General features: G+C 36.7%; 1 protein-coding gene across 1 annotated transcript in view; it reads right to left on the reverse strand.

Moving 5' to 3' along the window:
- KBTBD12 (kelch repeat and BTB domain containing 12) overlaps positions 1-19,907 on the reverse strand; it is a 65,155-nt gene extending 45,248 nt beyond the window's left edge. Inside the window, exons 1-3 of the mRNA XM_004368400.1 lie at positions 18,838-19,907; positions 11,914-12,184; positions 9,669-9,819 (exon numbers count right to left, since the gene is read on the reverse strand). Coding sequence (XP_004368457.1) covers positions 9,669-9,819; positions 11,914-12,184; positions 18,838-19,907 — 1,492 coding nt within the window. The remainder of the gene's footprint in view (positions 1-9,668; positions 9,820-11,913; positions 12,185-18,837) is intronic.
- Between the last annotated feature and the right edge of the window lie 4,422 nt (positions 19,908-24,329).

The following is a 24,329-nucleotide window of genomic DNA, read 5'->3' on the forward strand; positions in this document are numbered from 1 at the left end:
GTTCAAACCTACCCAGAAGTGCCTTGGAAGAAAGACCTGGAGATCTGCTTCCAAAAGGTCACAGACTTGAAAACTCTATGGAGCGCATTTCTACTCTGCAACACATGGAGTTGCCACGATTGGAATCGATTCAGCGGCAACTGGTTTGGTTTTTAATATATATATACATATATATACACATACACACAATATATACACACATTTATATATATACATATATACACACATCTATGCATATATATATACATGTATATGTACATATGTGTGTATATACATATCTTAACAGTATTGAGTCTTCCAGTCAATAAACAAGGAATGCATCTTTCTTTATTCAGATCTTCTATAACTCTCTTGGCAATGTTTTTAGTTTAGTATGTATTATTCTCACACTTTATTTGTTAAATTTATTCCTAAGTATTTTATTCTTTTTGATGCTATTGTGAATGGAATTGTTTGCTAAATTTCACTTTGGAATGTTCATTGTTAGCACATAGAAATATAATTGATTTTTATATACTGATCTTGTATCCTGTGACCTTGGCTAAACTTATTTATTCGTTCTAGTAGTTTTTCTTTTCTTTTTTTTTTGGTAGATTCCTTAGGGTATTCTATATACAGGATTATGTTGTCTGTGGAAGACATTTTATTTATTCCTTTCCAATCTGTATGCCATTAATTTCTTTTTCTTTCCTTACTGCACTGTCTAGAACCTCCAGTTCAATGTGGAATAGAAGTAGTGAGAGCAGACTTCCATCCCTTGTTCTTGATTTTAGAAGGAAAGCATTTCATCTTTCACCATTAAGTATCAAGTTAGCTGCATATTTTTTAGAGATGCCTTTTATCAAGTTGAGGACATTCTCGTCTATTCCTCATTTGTTGAGAATTTTTATCATAAATGGGGGCTGGATATTGTCAACTGCTTTTTTCTGTATCTATTATTATTTGGTTTTTGTCCATTATTAATATGGTATATTGAATTGTTGATTTTTAGATATTAAACCAACCTTGTATTCCTGAATACCTGGGATAAATCCCACTAAAAAATATTGTTAAAAATCAATACCAGAAAGAAATTTAGGAAATTCTTAAATATATGGAAATTAAATAACACACTTCTAAATAACCCAGTGGTCAAAGAAGAAATCACAAAGGAAACTATAAAATATTTTGAGTTGAGTGGAAACTACAGATCAATATCCCTCATGATCATAGATTAAAAAATCCTTAAGAAACAGCTAACTGAACCCAGAAACATAAAAAATAGTTATATACCATGACCAAGTGGGATTTATCTCAGGTATGCAGGAATACAAGGTTGTCTTTAGTAGATTTCTAGAGCCCTACATTGATTGGTTTTGAAAAAAAAAATGTCCAGTTTTATAGTTGTCTTTTGGGGAGAGGATTTGTTGACCTTTTCATTTCTGCATAGCTGGAAGTCTCCTGTCTTCACTTAGCTTTTGGACTGCCATTACAGATCTTAGAAGCTTTTCAGAAGATTTAAAAAAAGATGTTTTACCCAACCATTTTAGGTATTTTCAGTGGAAAGATCAGTCTGAATAACCATCCAGTCATACAGAAGAGCGTTAATAATACTATGTCATAGTTTTTAGGAGCCCTGGTGGCCCAGTGGTTAAGTGCTTGGCTGCTAACCGAAAGGTCGGCAGTTCAAACCCACCAAGCTCCGCCAGGGAAGAAAGATGCAGCAGTCTGCTTCTGTAAAGATTTACAGCTTTGGAAACTCTAGGGGGGCGTTCTGCTCTGTAGGATCTCTATGAGTCAGAATTGACTTGACAGCAGTGGTTTTGTTTGGTCACAGCTTTTATGACCATTAAATGAAACTATGCAAAAAATTCAGCAAAGTGTCTGGAACGTAAAGGGGTGCAATAAACAGCAGTTATAACAACATCTACGTCTCACGTACTTTGGACATGTTATCAGGAGGGATCAGTCCCTGGAGAAGGACATCAGTCCCTGGAGAGGGCCAGCAAAAAACAGGAAGACCTTCAACAAGATGGATTGACACAGTGGCTGCAACAATGGGCTCAAGCATAACAACGATTGTGAGGATGGCGTAGGACCGGGCAGTGTTTCGTTCTGTTGTACACAGGGTTGCTATGAGTCGGAACTGACTTGATGGCATCTAACAACAACAATAACTTAACAACATCTGAGCAGTTACACTGTAGGGATTTTACGTACATAGTTTAATCTTAATAACTCCAATTTTAATATTTGTCAGAGACAGATTTCCTAGTTTAAGGGCATACAGGTAGTAAGTGGTGGAGCCCGAACTGAGATCCAAATCTACTCAACTCCAGAACTAGTGCTTTCCCCACTTTACCATATAGTCTCCCTGGTGAAGGAGATTTCAGTGGCTGCTCTTTTTGGGATAGCCTGTGGCCTGACTATCAGGGAGATACTAAGAATTTGATCAATTACAGGGATTAGGTCGAGAAGTCTTATTGTTATACTAATTAGCAGTAACCCCAAATACAGTGGAGCACATACAGATTGCCAAAAGTAGACAGGGCTTTTGCTAAAACAGTTAACAAATAACTGTAGGGTACCTGTGTGAGTCACTGAAACTGATATGGTTCTATACGTTATTTCCCCAAATTCCAATTATACATAGAGGGAACAGTTAAATCTGAGCTAAGACTACCACAAAAATACCTAAACAACTGAACTTCATTCCATTTCAAAACTTATAAATGTATTTGGGAATTAAATCGTAAATGTTTGGGAAGTTGACTCTTCTGGGTTGAATCTCACAAGGTGACAAAGCTTACTGGGGCGATTATGGATCTGGTCCCAGTTTTGAGTATCTAGAAACTACATTCTAAGCCATTTCACAGGCCTTGCTAATTCATCTCTCCACTTCCATTTTCTTCTTGCCTTTCATCTGTTCACCTCACCAATATTCCTAAAGTATTCTTTTTTTTAAAAAAAAAAATATTTTATTGAGTTTTTGGTGAAAGTTTACACAGCAAATTATGTTCCCATTGTGACAATTTCCACACAAATTGCTCAGTGACATTAGTTACATTTATCACAATGTGTTAACATTCTCTATAATTGTGTTCATTTTGTTCCTTTTCCAGTACTCTAATTCCCCGCTCCCTTATCGTCTCATCTTTGCACAGCCTTAATTGTTGACCTTTTGGTCTCATACTGATGGTTTTTAAGTAGGGCATCGATCTTATGGATAATATCCTTTATTTTGTGTGCCATTCTGCTGTTTCACTAAAAGCTGATCTCAGGGGATAGGCTCAGTTCTAGGTTTAGAGTATCTCAGGGCTTCTCCAGTTTGTCTGGCTTCTTCTTTTTTAAATAAGAATTTGAATTCTGCTCCATATTTTTCTCCCACTCTATCTGGGACCAGTTGTTGTGACCCTGGTCAGAACGGTCAGTGGTGGTAGCCGGGCACCTTCTAGTTCTTCTGGTCTCAGGGTAGATGAGGTTGTGGCTCGTGTAGAGTTGTTTCTTTTCTACTCTTTTTGGTTACCTTCTTACTGTTTTTCTCCTGGTGAGTAAAGACCCGTAGTTGTGTCTTAGATGGCTGCTCACAAGCTTTTAAGACCCCAGACACTACTCACTTCACTAGGATGCAGATCATGATTTTTGTGATCTATGTTATGCCAACTGACTGAGTAGTCCCATAAGATTATGGTCCTAAGTCTTCAAACACAGAAAATCAATGTTGGAAGGTGTTTGATTATGTCTGAGGAGTACTCGTATTTGTGTCTTCAATGAATATATGTGGTTGCACACACATAATGGTATTTGCATGTACCTATAGCCATTTCTGGAGCCTTGGTGGTGCAGTGGTTAAGAGCTATGGCTGCTAACCAAAAAGTGAGCAGTTCGAATCCACCAGCAGCTCCTTGGAAACCCTATGGGGCAGTTCTACTCTGTCCTATAGGGTCGCTATGAGTCAGAATCGAGTCGATGGCAATAGGTTTGGTTTGGTTTTATAGATGCTTCTGTCTGTTCCCACCTCTGTACACACCTGTACCTATCTGTATACCAATTTGCCTGTACCCATCCATATGAGCTCAAGTACTCGTTTTTCTTTTGCTTGTGCTGTATTCACTACATCTGCATTCAGTGCCACTTTTCCCGTGATCAAAAATAACTAGTCTCTACGGCATAAAGCATACTTTCCCCACCCCTCTCCTCTCCCTGGTAACCACCAATGAACATTGGTCTCTCTATATTTATCTATTCTTCTTATAAAAGAGAGATCATACAATATTTGTCCTTATATATTTGACTTATTTCACTTAGCATTATGCCCTCCAGGTCTATCCATGTTATAATATGTTTCACAGACCCACTATTGTTCTTTATGGTTATGTAGTATTCCATTGTATGTATGTACCACAATTTGCTTATCCAATCATCTGCTGATGAGCACTTCGATTGTTTCCATTTATTTGCTACTGTGAATAAAGCAGTGATGAACATGGGTGTGCATATGTTTGTTTGTATCATTATTTTTATGTTTCTAGGGTATATACCTAGTAGTGGGATTTCTGGATCATAGTGTAGTTCTAGTTTTTTGGGAAAGCGCCATACTGTTTTCCATAGTGGTTGTACCATTTTACAGTCCCACCAGCAATGGTTAAGGGTTACAATCTCTCCACATCCTCGCCAACATTTGTTGTTATCTTATTTATTTATTTTTTAAATATATCAGTGCCATTTTAGCTGGGGTAAGATGGTATTTCATTGTAGTTTTGATTTTCATCTCTCTAACGGCTAATGAGCGTGATCATCTTTCATATGTTTGTTGGCTGCTTGGATGTCCTCTTTGATGACAGTTCTGTTCATGTCCTTTACCCATTTTGTGATTGGGTTGTCTTTTTATTGTTGAGTTGTTACAGTTTTCTGTAGATTTTAGAGATTAGACCCTTATCAGATATCTGGGGCCTCTTTCCTTTCCATATAAAGTTAATGATTAGTTTTTCCATCTCATTAAAGAATGCTGTTGGTGTTTGGATCAGGATTGCATTGTATTTGTAGATTGCTTTGGGTAGAATTGACATTTTCACAATGCTGAGACAACCTGTCTATGAACATGGTATGTTCTTCCATTTATGTAGGTTTGTTTGGGTTTCTCGCAGTAGTGTTTTGTAATTTTCTTTGTATATGTCTCGTACGTCCCTGGTTAGATTGATTCCTAAGTATTTTATTTTTTTTAGGGGCTCTTATAAATGGTATCGCTTTCCTGGTTTTCTTTTTGTAGTTCTCTTTATTGGTGTGTAGGAATCCAACTGATTTTTGTATGTTTAGCTTATATCCTGCTACTCTGCTGAATCTTTCTACCAGTTCTAGTAGTTTTCTTGTGGAGTCTTTTGGGTTCTTTATGCATAATATCATATCATCCACGAACAGGGATAGTTTCACTTCTTCCTTACCAATTTGGATGCCTTTGTTTCCTTTCTTTGACTTATTGCTCTTGTTAGGACTTCCAGCACAATGTTAAATAGGAGTAGTGATAAAGGGCATTTTTGTCTTGTTCCCATTCTAAGGGGGAATGCTTTCAGCCTCTCTCCACTAAGAATGATGTTGGCTGTTGTTTCTTCCTAGTGATTTCTTTGTGGTTATCATGTATGTTAGATTACACAACTTACAATTATAACATTTAATATATGATGAACAGTTAACATACAGCAGATAGCATAATAAGTCTATTCCTGATATGGTCCTCCTTCCCCCGATTCTGTTAGTGTGTCTCCATTAACATCAATATACAACATATATTCTGTAAGTTTACTTTGTACTTATTTCTTAATGCTCTTGCCTTTCCTTTTGGAGTACTCCCTTGAGTAATACTTGCAAAGCTGGCCTGGTGGTGATAAATTCCCAGAGCTTCTGTTTATTTGGGAATGTCTTGATTTCCCCATAGTTTTTGAATGACAATTTTGCTAGGTAAAGTATTCTTGGTTGGAAATTTTTTGCTTCAGTATTTTATATATGTCACTCTACTGTGTTCTGGCCTCTAGAGTTTCTGGGGAGAAATCCTCACTGATTCTTATGAAAGACACTTGGTATGTTATATTGCATTTTTCTCTTGATGCTTTCAGAATTCTCTCCTTGTCTTTGGTTTTTAAGAGTTTTATTAGGTTATGGCAAGGAGTTGATCTTTTTGTATCTCTTTTAATTGTGGTTCATGTAGCTTCCTGTATTTGCAGGCTTGGTTCTCTGTTAAGGTCTGGGAAATTCTCTCTCATTATCTCTTGGAAAATTGTTTCTGTGCTTTTATTGTTCTCATTGTGCTGAGATTACAATAATTCTAATGTTGGATTTCTTAACTGAATCCCACATTTCCTTTTGGGTTTGTTTGCTTTTCTTTTTTTTTTTTTTTCTCGTTTCTCTCTAGACTTGATAAATTCAGTTATTTTGTCCTCTAGTTCACTTATTCTGTCTTCTATCTGTTCAATACTGTTGAGTATTTCTCTAGTTTTTTCTTATTCAGATGTTTTATTCTTCAGTTCCAGTAGTTCTCTTTTTTTTCTTTTCAATTTCCTTCTTAAGTCTCTCATTTTTTCCTCCATTTGTTTCCTGATCTCTACTAGTTAGTTTTCTGTGTGCTTTTTAGTTTCTTCAAACATATTTATCACTATAGTCTGAAAATTATCAATTTTTTGCATTATTTTGGCCTCCATAAGAAAGAGTTCCTCTTCTTCATGTTTTGCTTTTGATTGTTCCTTCTTCTCTTGGGATTTTGTGTCTTTTACTATCTTTTGTTGAATTTGGACCATTTTATTATTTTTGCTTTATATTTTGTATTCTGTTTATTGCGGGAAATTTTTTTGGTTGTGCACCCTGGTAGCACAGTGGCCAAGCACCTAGCTGCCAACTGAAAGGCCAGGGCCAGCAACTACCAGCTGCTCTGTGGGAGAAAGATGCGGCAGACCACCTTTGCAAAGATTCACAGCCCTGGGAACCTCTATTTCACCTATCCAAGTTTTACATGTCCTTTAAAATCTATCTCCTTTCATTTTTTTCAGTGGGAATTTATTCATGCCATCAAGCGTAAGCTCCAGGTTGTCTCTAGGTGCTTTTCCCCATTAAATTTACCAATAAAGATATTATCTTTATTCTGCATCTAGTCTAGTTACGATTCCACATTAGGGGGAAATCTCCTTATGGGTCAATTAATACATCACCTTTATCCCACTTTTGGCTACTTCCAGCTTTTAATATAATTAGTCAACTCAGCCCTTCCCCCCTTGATTTATATATCTGTCCTAGACAATCTATCATATCTTAGGTATTATCTCTTCTGAGCCTGTGACATAGCATATAACAAATTAAGGGATATACATTACAGAGAAATTTTAATTATAATCACAAGTGAGTCTCATAACTGAGGCAGTCATAAATTATGGTGCATAATGTCTTGGTCTTAAGATCATAAAACAACTATTACTATTTGAGTGTATTTATTATTTTACTTCATGTTGTGCAACAGCCAAGAGATAATGGCTTCCATTTAGTAAAAAAAAAAAAAATCATTTCTATTAAAATGTTTGAGGAGCCCTGGTGGCACAGTGGTTATGAGCTGGGCTGCTAAATGGAAGGTTGGGGGTTCAAACCCACCAGCGGCTCTGTGGGAGAAAGATGTGGCAGTCTGCTTTTGTAAGGATTTACAGCGTTGGAAACCCTGTGGAGCGGTTCTATTCTATTCTATATGGTTGCTATGAGTCAGAATTGACTCAACAGCAAAGAGGTTTTTTTTTTTTTTTTAATTAAAAAGTTTGGTTTGTTTTTATCCCATATTTCATGTTTTTTCTATGTCATCTCTTTGCTATCCATCATCTTTCTCATGTTTTTGCGAGCTAGCCATGGATGCAGATGGGATGAAGTAAAGAATTGGAATAGTTATCATTTTACCAGTCCAGCCAGCCTCCTTATCTCAGTCTCATTCTTTCCTGTACTTATGGGAGGTGGGGAAGGTAACAAAGGATGATTTTAGGGAAATGGAATTTGCTTAGAAAAACAAAACCCATTGCCATCAAGTTGATTCTGACTCATAACGACCCTAAAGGATAGAGTAGAACTGCCCCATAGGGTTTCTTCTGCAGAGTGGCTGGTGGGTTTGAACCACTGGCCTTTCAGTTAGCAGCTATCTTAGACTGGGTTCTCTAGAGAAGCAAAACCAGTAAAGCATATATATATATATATAGAGAGAGAGGGAGAGTGAGAGAGAGAGAGAGAGAGATTTATATCAAGGAAAGGGCTGACGAGGCCGTAGAGGCTGTAACGTCCCAAGTCCTTGGGTCAGGAAAGAGGCTTCTCCTGATTCACATAGCCTCAGGGGCTGGTGAATCCAAGATCGGCATGCTGGAGAGCATGGCTATTGCTCACAGGCTGTGAAGACTGACAAATCCCAAGATCAGCAGACAAGCCTGCAGGCAAGCTGCTAGCTCAAGTACCAAGAACCGGAGGTCAGACGAACAGGAGGCAGCTGCAGGATCGAGAATGAGCAAAAGCCCCAGAGCCCTGCCTCAGTGTCTGCCCACACTCTACGCAGGCCACACACCCAAGGAAACTCCCCTTCAAATGATTGGCTACTCACAGCAGACCCTATCATGGGGGTGATTACATATCAAATCTCAATAGGGAAACAATCACAACATTATATGACTGCCAAAACACCGAGAATCACGGCCCAGCCAAGTTGACACACAATCTTAACCATCACAGCAACTGAGCGCTTAACCACTGTGCCACTAGGGCTCCTTTTAGATAAGCAAAGGACTTAATAAAAGAGGAAAGAACAAGGAGTGAGGAAGAATAGGGGAAACACAGGGGATGTTCTGGAGTTGTTTTTACTTTGTTGTTGTTACTAGGTGCTGTCGAGTGAGTTCCAACTCACAGTGACCCTATGTATAACAGAAGGAAACACTGCCCAGTCCTGTGCCATCCTCACAATTACTGTTACGCTTGAGCCCATTGTTGCAGCCACTGTGTCAATCCATCTCATTAAGGGTTGTCCTCTTTTTCACTGACCCTCTACCAAGCGTGATGTCCTTCTCCAGGAACTGATCCCTCCTGATAACACAAGCCCCCACAGTATGACAAACTGACAGACATGTGAGGGAATTACCTGCTTTAGTGGAACTGAATTGAAGTCTTTCACCAGTCCCTGCTGGTTAGTACAAGACCATACATATTCCAGATATAAGAAAAAAAAAAATACATTCAGATGAGGATTATTTGGTAACATCTCTACAGAAATTTGGTGGGTGAGGCAAAATGAAGAGGATTGGTGTAATCTGTGGTATGGTCTTATCGATGGTGGCTTTCTCTTCTATTAGCACAGAAAATCACAGTTAGTTGCAAAGGCCCACATTTCATTGACTAAAAGTGGCTAAAGGCCTATTCCCATTTCAAAGTATTTTACTTGGTAGTATATATAAGTATGCATCACTATTGTTCTTACAGTTCAAGGCAGTTGACAATGCCATAAAAGTAATTTTGGTTTCAGTAAGTCAATGGACTTTCATTTAATCTAAGAATAAGAAAAAATTTTGGCTAGTTATGCATGCATTTGAATTAGGATACAAAAGAAAGGGAGAATATTTCATTTTTACTGATGCAAACTGCTGAGGAAAATAAAAAGTAGTTATATTTTCTGTTAGCAATTTGCTTCTTACCCAAAACATAAATCTCACTGTTGACTACAGCTGTACTGAATCGGTACTTCGAGTACTTCATGGGTGCCCGCTCTGTCCATTGGTCTTGGCTGGGGTCATACTGTAACAGTTTGTTGCTTAATCGATCAGGTTCTTCATCAGGAAGATCCATCTGTATCAAATATGACAGCCAATATAATAGCATACCATTTAGAGATCTTGGTGAGTACATGAATGTAATTAATCAAAGCAGAGAGCCAAGGAGATAAATAGGGGTTAACCAAAGTGACTCATACTCACAAACACACATATCCCATGACTTGGGGTTATAAGTACGTTGTCAATATCAGAGGAATTTATATTCTGTAACAACGAAGCTGAGGTATTGGGTTATAGCAAACAATCTGTGATCTTAGCCCTGAGACAATACAGCTTTTTTTTTTAAAAAATGAAGCAACCACAAAGCCTTATTAAAAGTGAAGCCAAGCTCTTCTGAGTTAAAAAAAAAAGTTATAAATCTACTTTACCAAAATTAATAGTTGTGGATATTAATAACATTTTTGAGAAATTAATTTTAATAATTTATAAGGTATTTTGCAAAAATATTTTAGTGTTTTAGTAATTAGAGAATTTTTACACCACAATTCTGAATTGAATTATGAATTTTTACACCTAAATTCATAATTTAAGAATGGTCTGAATTCAAGATATATGGATTAATCTAAATAATTTGCAATTATTTTATATATTTATTTTATTTACATATACTTCTATGACTAGAGATAACACAAGTCAAATAATTGTTTATTCTTACACAGATTTAAGCAGCTTCTACTCATAAACTTCAAGTGGAAGTAATTTTTTTTGTACACAATGTGTCAGGAACTTTATATGACTTCAAACTAAGGATTCTTAAGTGCTTTTTTTTTTTTTTGAATGTAAGTATTCAACACCGAAATAATTGTCATATTTATGAAGTTGTATGCAGTTAATTTTAGCGGACTACTTTAAATGTACCAAGAGATAAGCACTATGGTGCAAGTACAATCCTAGGTTACCTTGCAATCTAGTTTATTGTTTTAGGTACTAAACCCAACTAGCCAAAGCCTCTTTCTGCAATAAGCCTTCGTGTGTTGTCTATTCAAGGACACATTATCAATGAACAAATATGCACTTTAACATTTTAATTTTCCTTCTAATTTTTTAATCTCTATTTTAGTGAAAGAAAAGCTTCAAAGTTGTTTTTGGAGCTTACTCATGCAAAATTAATTACATAAATGGATAGTTTTGAAAAACCTGTACAAATAATTTGCCAGGTTTCAGTTATTAGCTGTGATGAAATCTGTAATACTTTTTGATGCATAGTACAAATACAAATGTGTTAAGTATGAAGTTTAAGTTTTTACAACAGATATGCTATGCTATAAGTGGCAAAATCCAAATTTATGAAATTAATACAAAAAGTATCAGTTTTATTGTGAAGCATTTCTAGAGAAACAAATCACACAGATAAAAATAAATTTACTTCATGGGGATGGTCAACAAGCTAGTAAGGCTAATTTTTATTAGAAAGACTGAATGGCCAGGCAGAGAAGGCAGGTGGGATGATACCAAGTGAGGGCTCTAAGGCACTGGGAAGGGACACCCAAAGAGAAAAGAAAGGGCCACGGACGTCACATTCTAATGACTTTTCAATTGTGGCTTGCCATCACTTCTCTGGCCTTCAATATAAACAGTATTCTGGTTTCTCTATCTACTAATGCCCAGTAAAAACAGAAAGTGTTAAAAATCACAATGTACTTTTATTCAAATGATTGTGCCACCATGTGCTCAGTATTCTGGTTCCCCACTTAGTAAAAAAATTTTAAATATGGAAGAGATCTAAAAGTTACTGGCTCCAGGTCACATAGCTATTAAGTGGACTGAAATGGATGAGCATTGAGCTTCCCTGCCTCCTACTTAGATGATCTCTACAGATAATTCCTCAGCACAAGCATCTTTCCTGATTAACTAGAATGGGAAGACTTATGAAGAACACAGCATGAATACTGAATGAAGTCATGTCTATGAATAACACACTTTAAAATTCATTCTCCTAAACTGTATTAACACTTTAAAATCTTAAGTTTAATGTTCCAGAAAACAGAAAGCATTTCACCAAAAATGTAAGCCATACATTTTTAGTATTAAACAACTACAACATTTTCAACATAGCAAACAAACTCAGCATAGCCATGCCAATTAGGTACACAGGAAATGTCTTAACCTGAGGGGTCCAGCCTCCAATCACATAAAGTTTATTATTCACTGTTACTACAGCATGACATGCCAATTGTAGTGGAAGGGGAGACACCCTTTTCCAACTGTCCCGTTCTACAGAGTACTTGTCAACACAGTTTGTAATAAGATACTGGTTTTTAACTTTCATCTGTCCTCCTATAACATAGAGGTCATTATGGACACTGCCCAGAGCATAAAGCTCTCGAAATTCAGTTGTGCATAACTTTTCCCAAAACTGGTTTCCTCTGTCATGATACCTGTAAATTAACAGAGAGAGAACTCAGGATTAGCGTTAACATGGAAACAACTTACCCAAGGAATACACTTAAGTTTCTTTTCCAATTAAAAACAACGAGATCCGGTTCTTCTAATTGAAGAGGAAAAAACATGAATCCAAGATAGTGGTACAGTTTTTTTTTTGTAAGGACTAGTGAACAGAATATAATGTGCATAAAAAGATTAACCACATCTGCCTGAAGAATTCAAGGAAACATTTTTCTCCAGCTCTGTCTGGGACCCTCTATTGTGATCCCTGTCAGAGCAGTTGGTGGTGGTAGCCAGGCACCATCAAGTTGTACTGGACTCAGTCTGGTGGCAACTCTTACATTCTTACTCAGAGATAACTTTTTACTTCAGGTCTGATATGGAAGTTGGAAGGTATGCTCTTTTCCTAAAGGGCATGTATGGTTTGTCACAAACTGGATGCAGAAATTTATCAAACGTTACGATAGCTGTGCTCTGCTATGAAATTCTAGGCAGGAAACCAAAGTCCCTAGAAACACAAGTAATATTCTCACCACTATTTTTAATTGTACTGGATTTTAGAAAAGAGGACTAGGTATCTATACATAGTGGTTACTCAAGTAAAGCCAATTGAATGAATACATAGAATTGAAAAATGAGCTTTTATGTTCTGAGACATGGTTTAAGAAGACAGGCTAGGGACAAAATACATCCCATGAAGGTTAGGAAGTACATTATTTCTAGGTGACTTGCTATCTGGTTTTTAATATTTTGAACAGAAAATAAGGTGAGAAATGCCCAAATAAAACCGTAAAACTTGTTGCTATGAAGAGAAGTGGATATGACATAAAAAGAAAGCAACAGTGACGAAAGCATTAAATGTTTCACAGAAGTTGATAGTTTAAAGACAACACTTATAGCCTCAGTTGTTTATATACCAGAATGTGAGGGATGAGTAAGGGAGATAAGAAGGTATATCAGTTTGAAAAGAAATGCCCTCCTAGAGTACTATTTTACTTATTCCTTTAAATCAAGAAAAAATATACCTGCATGAAAAATCTATGAACTATAATGTAGAGGCAAACTGAAGAGTATCTCGGCAAAGATAAAAGGGATATGTAACAAAAATAACTTACTAGGAATGTACCACAGAATAATACATTTCTCACATATATCACAAAACTAGCACTAAAGCGACCTTCAGTGGTGCTAGGGGATTTTAACTAACCAGACATCTGCTGGAAATCTCATTTATGCTCAAAGCGATGTTTCTGTCATTTGCCTTGCTGACAAGTTCATTATTAGAGAAAATGATGAGGGTAATTGATACTTTTACCCTAATTTTGACTAATTGGAGGAACTGGTTGGTGATGGGAACCCTGGTTGAGTTCAAGATAGCTAAGAAAGGAAACAGGGGATATAGTTAAAAATATGTGGGAAGAAAGGAAAGCAGTCTTTCAAAATAAGAGGAAAAATGTTTAAGGATTAAAATAGAAAGGTACTTTGACAAGGGTGGCTGTTCATTAAAAAAAAAAAAAAATCTGAACGCAGAATTGTGGAATATCTTGATGAGGAAGAAAAAGAGCTATCCAAAGAACCTGAAGTACTTGTAGAAGAGATTGTAAGATGGGAAGAAGGACACCTAACGAAGAGCAAAAATAATACAAGTGACATGGACCTAGAAGAACCATGCCAGGAAAGCCTCTTCCTGTAATGAGTTGATACCTTGGCTCTGTGGTCTATACTTGACAGTTCTGAAGAAGGCTGCTTCTGCTACTCAGTGACATGCTCTGCCACCATGGGCATCGGTCCAGGTCCCCCATCCGGGGCTCTGAATCCCCTCCTCCATCACTACTAGGGGAAATGAAGCAGTCTTCAACATATGAACAGGAGAAAGGGGCAGGCGTATAGCTGGAAACAAATAATGCAATGCTAAGAGATGACAGAAAAATAATAGACCTCTTCTTTCTTTGCTCCGTCTTCACTATCAAGAATTACCTTCTGACTGAAAAGTCTTTACAAATCCTGGTAAGAGGGCGCTGAAGTCTGAGATGGGAAGGATATTGAAGGAGAGTTTTACTACCTCTCATTTATTGTGTGCATATTTCTTAGTTACCCAGTTAAATTTAAGTACCCAATACTTGCTGAATAAACAGTAAATAAATGTATGTGTTCTCACATATAAAGCCTAGATGATATGCCATTTCTTAGCAGGCACTCCTGCTCACAATTCTAGGACTGAAGCATTCTTAGGCTACACACATTTTGAAGTATTGGATGTTTAGGAAAGAGCTACACATTAAGGATAGAGAATAAAAACTGACATAATTAGTAATTTTGGTCAAGGAAAAAAATTACTTGTTACTCTGAATTATGAATTAAAAAATCAGTTCAAAGGAGACTATTAATAAACTTTTCTATCTTGTTAAGCTCACCACTCATTTGTCAGTCTGTTGTACTGTGGTGGCTTGCATGTTGCTGTGATGCTGGAAGCTATGCCACCAGTATTTCAGATATCAGCAGGGTCACCCATGGTGGACAGGTTTCAGCAGAGCTTCCAGACCAAGACAGACTAGGAAGAAGGACCTGGCGACCTACTTCTAAAAAAAAATTGGCCAGTGAAAACCTCATGAATAGCAGAGAAACATTGTCTGACATAGTGCCAGAAGATGAGCCCCTGAGGTTGGAAGGCACGCAAAAGACAACTGGGGAAGAGCTGCCTCTGCAAAGTAGAGTCAACCTTAATGATGTGGATGGGGTCAAGCTTTCAGGCCCTTCATTTGCTGATGTGGCATGACTCAAAATGAGAAGAAATAGCTGCAAACATTCATTAATAATTGGAATGTGGAATGTACGAAGTATGAATCCAAGCTTGAAAATCTGAAGTTGTCAAAAATGAAATAGAACACTTGAAGATTGGTATCCAAGCATTAGTCAGCTGAAATGGACTGGTATTGGCCATTTTGAATTGGACAATCATGTGGTCTACTACCCCAGGAATGGCAAATTGAACAGGAATGGCGTGCATTCATTGTCAAAAAGAACATTTCAAGGTCTATACTGAAATACAATGCTGTCAATGATAGGAAAATATCCCTATGCCTATAAGGAAGACCAGTTAATATGATATGTATTAAAATTTATGCACTGACCAGTAATGCCAAAGATGAAGAAATTAAAGAGTTTTACAAACTTGTGCAGTCTGAAATTAATCAAACAGGCAATTAAGATGTATTGATAATTACTGGTGGTTGGAATGCAAAAGTTGGAAACAAGAAGAAGAATCAGTAGTTGGAAAGTACGGTGCTGGTGATAGAAACGACGCAGGAGGTCACATGATAGAATTTTGCAAGATCAATGACCTGTTCATTGGGAATTCCTTTTTTCAATAACATAAATGGTGACTATACACATGGAACTTACCAGAGGGAATACAGAGGAAGCAGATTGACTACATCTGTGGAAAGAGACGATGGAGAAGCTCAATATCATCAGTCAGAACAAGACCAGGGGCCAACTGCTGAACAGACCATCAATTGCTCATACGCAAGTTTAAGGTGAAGCTGAAGAAAATTAAAACAAGTCCAGAAGAGCCAAAGTATGACCTCGAGTATATCCCACCTGAATTTAGAGACCTCCTAAGAACAGATTTGATGCTTTGAACACTAATGACCAAAGATCAGATGAGTTATGAGATGACATCAAAGACATCATACACGAGGAAAGCAAAAGATCATTAAAAAGACAGGAAAGAAAGAAAAGACCAAAATGGATGTCAGAAGAGACTCTGAAACTTGCTCTTGAAAGCAGAGTAGCTAAACAAACTGAAGAAATGATGAAGTAAAAGAGCCGAACAGAAGATTTCAAAGGGCAGCTGGAGAAGACAAAGTATTATAATGAGATGTGCAAAGACCTTGAGTTAGAAAACCAAAAGGGAAGAACACGTTTGGCATTTCTTAAGCTGAAAGAACTGAAGAAAAATTTCAAGCTTTGTGTTGCAATACTGAAGGGTTCTATGGGCAAAATATTGAATGATGCAGGAAGCATCAAAAGAAGATGGAAGGAATACACAGTCACTGTACCCAAAAGAACTGGTCAACATCCAGCCATTTCAAGAGGTAGCATATGATCAAGAACCTATGGTACTGAAGGAAGAAGTCCAAGCTGCACTAAAGGGAATGGTGAAAAACAAGTCTCCAGGAATTGACAGAATACCAATTGGGATGTTTCAACAAATGGGTGCAATGCTGGAAGTGCTCACTCGTCTATGCCAAGAAATTTGGAAGACAGCTACCTGGCCAACTAACTGGAAGAGATTCATATTCGTGCCCATTTCAAAAAGAGACAATCCAACAGAACGCGGAAATTATTGAACAATATCATTAATGTCACATGTAAGTAAAATTTTGCTTAGGAGATCATTCAAAAATGGTTGAAGCAATACATCAACAGGGAACTGCCAGAAATTCAAGCCGGATTCAGAAGAGGATGTGGAATGAGGGATATCATGGCTAATATCAGATGGATCTTAGCTAAAAGCAGAGAATACCAGAAAGATGTTCACCTGTGTTTTACTGACTATGGAAAAGTATTCAACTTTGGGGATCATAACACATTATGGATAATATTGCGAAGAATGGGAATTCCAGAACACTTAATTGTGTTTATGAGGAACCTGTGCGTAGACGAAGAGGCAGTCGTTCAAACAGATCAAGTGGACACTGAGTGGTTTAAAATCAGGAAAGGTTTGCATCAGGGTTGTATCCTTCCACCATACTTATTCAATCTGTATGCTGAGCAAATAAATCCGAGAAGCTGGACTATATGAAGAGCAGTGTATCAGGATTGGAGGAAGACTCATTAACAACCTGTGATATGCAGAGGACACAACCTTGCTTGCTGAAAGTGAAGAGGACTTGAAGTACTCACTGATGAAGATCATAGACTATAGCCTTCAGTATGGATTACACTTCAATAAAAAGAAAACAAAAATTCTCACAACTGGACCAGTTATAAATGTCATGATAAATGGAGAAAATATTAAAATTGTTAAGGATTTCATTTTACTTGGATTCACAATCAATGCCCATATAAGGAGCAGTCAAGAAATCAAATGACGCATTGCACTGGGCAAATCTACTGCAAAAGAACCTCTTAAAAGTGTTAAAAAGCAAAGATGTCAGTTTGAGGACTACGGTGCGCCTGACCCAAGCCATGGTATTTTCAATCACCTCATATGCATGGGAAAGCTGGACAATGAATAAGGAAGACTGAAGAAGAATTGATGCATTTGAATTATGGTGTTGGTGAAGAATATTGAATATACTATGGACTGCCAGAAGAAGGAACGAATCAGTCTTAGAGGAACTACAACTAGAATGAACCTTAGAAGTGAGCATGGTAAGACTTTCGTTTGCTTATTTTGGACACATCATCAGGAAACCCCAAACACGAATTGCTAGAAAAGGACATCATGGTTGGTAAAGTGGAGGGCTGGTGAAGGTGAGGGAGGCCCTCAGTGAGACGGATTCACATAGTGGCCGAAACAATGAATTCAAACACAGAATGGAATATGAAGATGGCACAGGACCGGGCAACGTTTTGTTCTCTTACATATGAGGTCACTATAAGTCTGAGGAGACTTGACGGCAACTAATGACAATGACAACGTCTTGTTAAAAATTATAGCAAGAGCTTTAAAAACTTTAAAAACTATTTATCCATTGTGCCTTATCACATGGATAAATAATGAAAGATAAGAGTTAAAATATACAATGGAATCATAATATGTATACATTTAACTTATGCAAATTCAATGACATATTCTCAGTAATTAAAGGGAAAGAAAAAATAATTTTAAAATGTGGGTGATTTCATTATAAGTTTTACATATATGCTATATTTGCTATACATTCTTTGTCGTTGTTGGCTGCTATGGCGTCAGCCCCTGACTCATGGCGACCTCCTGCACAATGGAATGAATTGCTGCCTGGTCCTGCGGATGGGACCACTGTGATCAGTACGATTTTCATTGGTTGATTTTTGGAAGTAGATCACTAGTCATTTCTTCCTATCTGTCTTAGTCTGGAAACGCTGCTGAAACCTGTTCAGCATCATAGCAAAATGCAAGCCTTCACTGACAGGTGGGTGGTGGGGGAATTGAACTCAGGTGTCCCATATGGAAGGTGAGAATTCTACCACTGAATCATCAATGACCTCACTATACATATAAAGTTACAGACTTCCTGCTGTGATGTCATGGAGTATGACTTCCCTTTGAGTACATTCAAGTAGTCCACAGGTGAACATAGCTTTGAAATACGGACTAAATGCAGCCAGGACCAGTTTGTGGCAAGGAAATTTCTCCACTTCTGCTATGAGTACTACATCAATCATTTCTGCTATCTCTCATGTTCTTAATTTTATTCAGTGAATTCATGCTATGTTGGTATTTTTCTTTTCCCTAAATCTTTTACTCCATGATACACTCTCCAAAGAGTGTATGTATAAAACCATGTTCTGAATACTGTTCTTTATGGGAGACTTACAGGGTAATTTTGACTACACATAATTTAAGATGTGACCACTCATTCAGCAGAACTCTCTTATGCTAATGTCAAAGCATGCCAATAAAAATAAATTTACGGATTTGCTGCCAGATACAAACCTATAGATTTCAACATTCTTGTTCTTTTGTCTAGAGAGTTGAGAGGCACTTGCTTCTCCAGCCACAATAATAGTGTTGCTTTCCATGACAACACCAGTACACACAGTTCCTAAACCCTCCCCATACTTTGGAGATGAGATGAAATAGACCTTCCGTGATACAGGATCATAACAAAAACTTGCATCCCCATAGTTCCTATGTCTTGATCTGATTCCTGAAGAATTGTTGCCAATGCAAAGCAGAAGACTGGTAGTCTCCATGCCATAACGAAGATTTAGAGAATGCTGTTGGGGTGTCTTGATGGCTTTGAATGCATTCTGAATTATGTCAATGCAACCTGCATCACACAGAAGCATTGTGTTCCTTTTTAGGGCTTGTCTTAAAAAAGAAGGATTTATAAGCTCCAATCTGACTTGCTTCAAAAGCTCAACAAGATGCTCTGTGCGCAATTCTTGGTTATGATTTACCCATCTCAGAACTAGGTCCAGAATGCTCTCCTCTCTAGATATGTTAAGATCATCTGATTTAATAAGCATCAGAAATTGGTTCACTTCAATTTCTAGTATTTCTTCATGTAAGCTCACCTCTGCAAAGTGCTGATATAAATATTTCTTCGATTGATCAGACAAGTCTTCAGCTCCAATCTGCTTTGCAAAATAATAGATACCTACACAATTGGAGGCATCCATGTGGTCCATCATATATTTCTGGCACACACTAAAGACTTCTTCCATCTGCATAAAATAGGCAGCCATAGCTACAGTCTGTACATTGGCATTATTGATCTCTAAAGTGGCATTGTACATGTAATTTAATATCACTGACACACTTTCTGCTGTGATGTCATGGAGTATGACTTCCCTTTGAGTACATTCAAGTAGTCCACAGGTGAACATAGCTTTGAAATAAGGGCTAAATGCAGCCAGGACCAGTCTGTGGCAAGGGAATTTCTCCTCTTCTGCTATGAGTACTACATCAATCATTTCTGCTAATTCTTTCATGTTCTTTATTTTATTCAGTAAATTCAAGCTATGTTGGTATTTTCCTTTTCCCTCAATCTTGTACTCCATGATACACTCCCCGAAGTGTCTACGTAAGTCTTCTTTAAATTCAGTGTGATTTCTGAGGGGGCTACTTGCATGTCTGGTTACTCACAAAGCAATAGAGACGTCATGTAAAATTCCTGAGAGAAAGAACAGAAACAGTTTCTTCTGAGAAAAAATTCTCTACAATTTAAGTATGCAGTATTGCTTCTAAGAAGTATTTTTCAATAAATATTATCAATTCCAAACAGTGCAGTTTAACTTTAAGATGACTACTCTTGTATCCAAAAATAATGTATTTGATTGTATATACAGTAAATTATTAACAACTTAATACAGTATCTTCCTAATCAATCACAGAGATTTTTCTAGGAGGACTAGAAAATTCTCCCTCCCAAAGTAAAACAAAACGAGAATTGATATAGTGGGCACATTTTACAATTCCATTTCCAGTTACCAAATACAGTCTGCCAGTCAACATTAGGTAATATTCTCTCTGAGGTGCAACATCCTCACTCCAAATGTGCACAAAGGCCAATCCACAAATTCATGACTGAGGCCATGTAGGACACACCCTTGAAGGGGAAGATTGGAAAAAAAGTTCACTAAAATTCTACTCAAATTTTGCTATAGGGCAAATAATTTAAAACAGTGGATAATACAAAGATCCTTTTTGTTGGGCTTTGGAAAACAACCAAATCTCTGCTGGTCTGAGAATTCAAAATACTTGAAACGTGCAACTACATCATCATAAACTTAGAAAATCATAAAAGGTATCCAGTTTTTCTATCCTGCCTCCTTGCTCAGCTCCTCTTTGTCCCCTCTTTCATGGTAGCAGAGACTGAGTCATTCCCTGCCTTAAAAAGCTCTAGTCTAATTAAAAGTCTCTTTAAGCTAGGTGTCTGATCTTTACCTTCCCTGGAGGAATGGAAACAGAATGTTTCAAGGAAGTTAATTAGCTGTCTTGATTTAAAAAGTGCATTCCTAGAGTCAGAAACTCTAATGTGAGGAGAGAGTCTCGAGTCTTTGTCACCCTTTCTAGTTCTTACTTGGCTATAAATTGCATGTACTATGAATAAAAGTCGATTATTGAAAAGTTAGTACTGGGATTTAAGAAAGAAGGGGAGGCAATAATTTTAATAAAATGAAATGCAAAATTTGTCAGCTGTAAAGGTTAGACATTTTCTAAATTTCTGTAACTTTGAAAAGGATTAGAAATTGTATGGGTCACAACGAGAAATGGCATTTTTTTCAGAGTGTTGAATTGAAGTTCATTTAGGAAACAAGTGTTATGCATGATAGGAAAATTTAGTTATATAAAGGCAACTATAAAACCTAAGAAGCACTGTGCTGAACTATGTGGAATTATCATAACTAGTCAAACTTACACTTTGTATACTTGTTTTTGATCAAAGATTCTATAGCAGAATCCTGATCAAAAGGGGGAAACTGATAAAATTCTCTTTTTTATACTTGGGATAGGAATAAAATCCTCCTTGATAGACTTTCTCACATTAAGGGCTCAGTTTTATTTCAACAAAAACTTGAAACTTCCTTTGCAAGGGCTTCAGGTTAAAAGTTATCCTTTGCTTTTTGCTTTTATTAGTTTCATATTTTTACAAAGAGATAATCCAATTAAGAGGTCATTATATTTCTAAACTCTCCAATAACACATTATGACTAGTTCAAATCATATTTATTATTTAGGCTTCTTAATACATAAACACATCACATCAATGAACTTTATACATGATAGCTTTATTTACAAGTCAAGAGTCCTTATAAGTGGTATATGCAAAAATTCTGAAAAAAATTCATTCTTAGCTCATGGGCTATACAAAAACAGGTGGCAGGTTGCCAACCCTTGCTGTAGGTTTATAAGTAATTCCATTTTATAGCTTATGAGTAGGACAACATTCCTTTGTCTGGGTGCCTAATCTCCACTTCTCTGCTTAAATCCAGCTGAAGAGTTTTCAGAAGGGGAATGATCGTTCCTTTTTTAAAAAGATCATTTGGTTGACCCCAGGACTCATACATATAAATCAATTTCTTGAATAAAAACTTTACTTGGATATAGCTTATCTGTTCCAAACACTGGCTTCAACAAAAACAACAAAACACTTTTAAAACAGAAATAACTGTTTCAAACATTCTTTGGAAAAATTTATTTGAATTTTTAAAATGGCCATAAATATTTTGTTAAGTATCTCTTCTTTCCAACTGCCTTTTATACAACTCCTGAAAGATACTCTAAATGCTATGGATTTACAAAGCGAGTGAATTTACTGATGAAAATCCTAAGAAATATCTGGGCCATCACACTTCAAAAAACATTCTCAGCATTGTTTCTTGTACATATAAGGTGCAAAGAAGATATTCGCATGGCAGATGGGGGCTTTGAAGTGAGATAGCCCTGGGTTTGAAATCCAGTTTAGCCACTTATTTGCTGCAAACAAAATTATGTAACTTTTCTAACTTTCGGTTTTTTCATCTGTAAAATGGGGATAATGTATATAAACAAAGCAGTTAGATCAGTCCTTGACATCCAAGAGCTCTATAAATGGAAATTATTATTAATTACTTTACAGTTGTATAGTACTGTGTATCTCAGAGGTTAGAAACATAAGTTAGTTTACTGAGGCTTGGATTTGAACCCTTGCTCTATGATCTAGTAGCATGGACAAGTTTCTTTCTTTCTTTCTTTTTTTAAATTAATTGATTTTATTTTTCTTGTTGTTTGTTGAGAACATACACAGCAGACCATACACCAATTCAACAATTTCTACATGTACAATTCAGTGATACTGATTACATTCTTCAAGTTGTGCAACCATTCTCACTCTCCTTTTCTGAATTGTTCCTCCCCTGTTAACATAAACTCACTGCCCCCTAAGTTTCCTATCTAATCTTTCAAGTTGTTGTTGTTAATTTGATCCCGTATAGATAGATCTTAAAAGAGCACAATGCTCAAGGCAGACATTCTTTGCTAGTTAAGCTAAACTATTATTTGGTTTTAAGAAGAGTTTGGGGATATTTTTGGTTTAAAGTTTAAAGACTGTCTCAGGGCAATAGTTTCAGAGGTTCATCCACCCTCCATGGCTTCAAAAAGTCTGGATTCTATGAAAATATGAAATTCTGTTCTGTATTTTCCCCCTTTGATCAGGATTCTTCTACAGAATCTTTGATCAAAATGTTAACTAATGGTAGCCGGGCACCATCTAGTTCTTCTGGTCTCATGGCAAAGGAGGCAGTTGTTCATGGAGGCAATTAGCCACACATTCCATTTCCTCTTCCTATTCTTTTTTTGTGCACATGCCCAGTAGATAGTTTGACATAAAGTGCTTTATGACCTTGATTTCATGCCTCACAATGTGTCAGCACTCTCCCTATTTCCTCCCTGGGTTCCCTGTTTCCTTTATCCCGACTGTCTACCACTTCCTGCTTTCTCATCTTTGTTTTTGGGCAGATATTGCCCTTTTGATCTCATATAATTGACTGTTCTAAGAAGTACATTCCTCTTGGGTGTTACTGTTTATCTTATGTGTTCGTCTATCATTTGGCTGTGATGGACAAGTTTCTTCGCCTCTTTAAGCTTCAATTTTCTCACCTAGGGTTAGTTTTGAGAATTATGTAATAACAGTTGGGGGTGGGGGTTAAATAAGGCCACACATGTACAATCTAGAATTTGCTTAATAAAATTTTCTTGGTAAAGCTGAAGCAGGATACACCTGTACAAACAACTTTCAAATAATAAAAATGTTTGGTTACGTATACAAACCACAGACACGGCCCCAGGAAAAGAGAGCTGATAGCAACTTCTTTCTCGTAATTAGGGCAGAGAGGGCATTCTACTTTCATCAGCAAGACAAAATTGTACAGATGTTCTCAGTAATATCAATGGGAAGTTATTCTTTGCTCCAATTTATAGAAGACTGAACGGGCACATTCATATTAATAGTACCCATAATAATGGAGAATAAAATGAGTAGCAAAGATAAATATAAATCATAAGAATAAAGACTAATTATTTTGTGAATCCAAAATACAGTTAAACCCATGTCCATTATATTTAGTTTTGAGAAACTGACATAATTTTAATGTGGCACAAAAATGTTAATTTACTTAAACTGTCTATTTTTTATTCACAATGTTTAACTTTACAATCTTTACAATATCTTTCAAGTTGCTACTTTTTAAAGATGATTGATACATGACTATGTGTGTTTTTCTGTGAAGGGTCTCCGTGTATTACTGTCGTTAAAACTAGTTTAAATTCATAGCAGCACTGCTTGAAATAGGAAAAATCTGGAAATAATCCAAGTGTCCACTCACAGGAGAATGGATAGACTGTAGTATATTTACTCAAGAGAATATTGTACAGCAGAATGACTCTCACAGATAATGTGTAAAAAACCCCAGAAGGATACATGCAGCATGTTATTTATAGAA

Source organism: Trichechus manatus, unplaced genomic scaffold, assembly GCF_000243295.1.
Source record: "Trichechus manatus latirostris isolate Lorelei unplaced genomic scaffold, TriManLat1.0 scaffold00001, whole genome shotgun sequence".
Classification (NCBI taxonomy): Eukaryota; Metazoa; Chordata; class Mammalia; order Sirenia; family Trichechidae; genus Trichechus; species Trichechus manatus.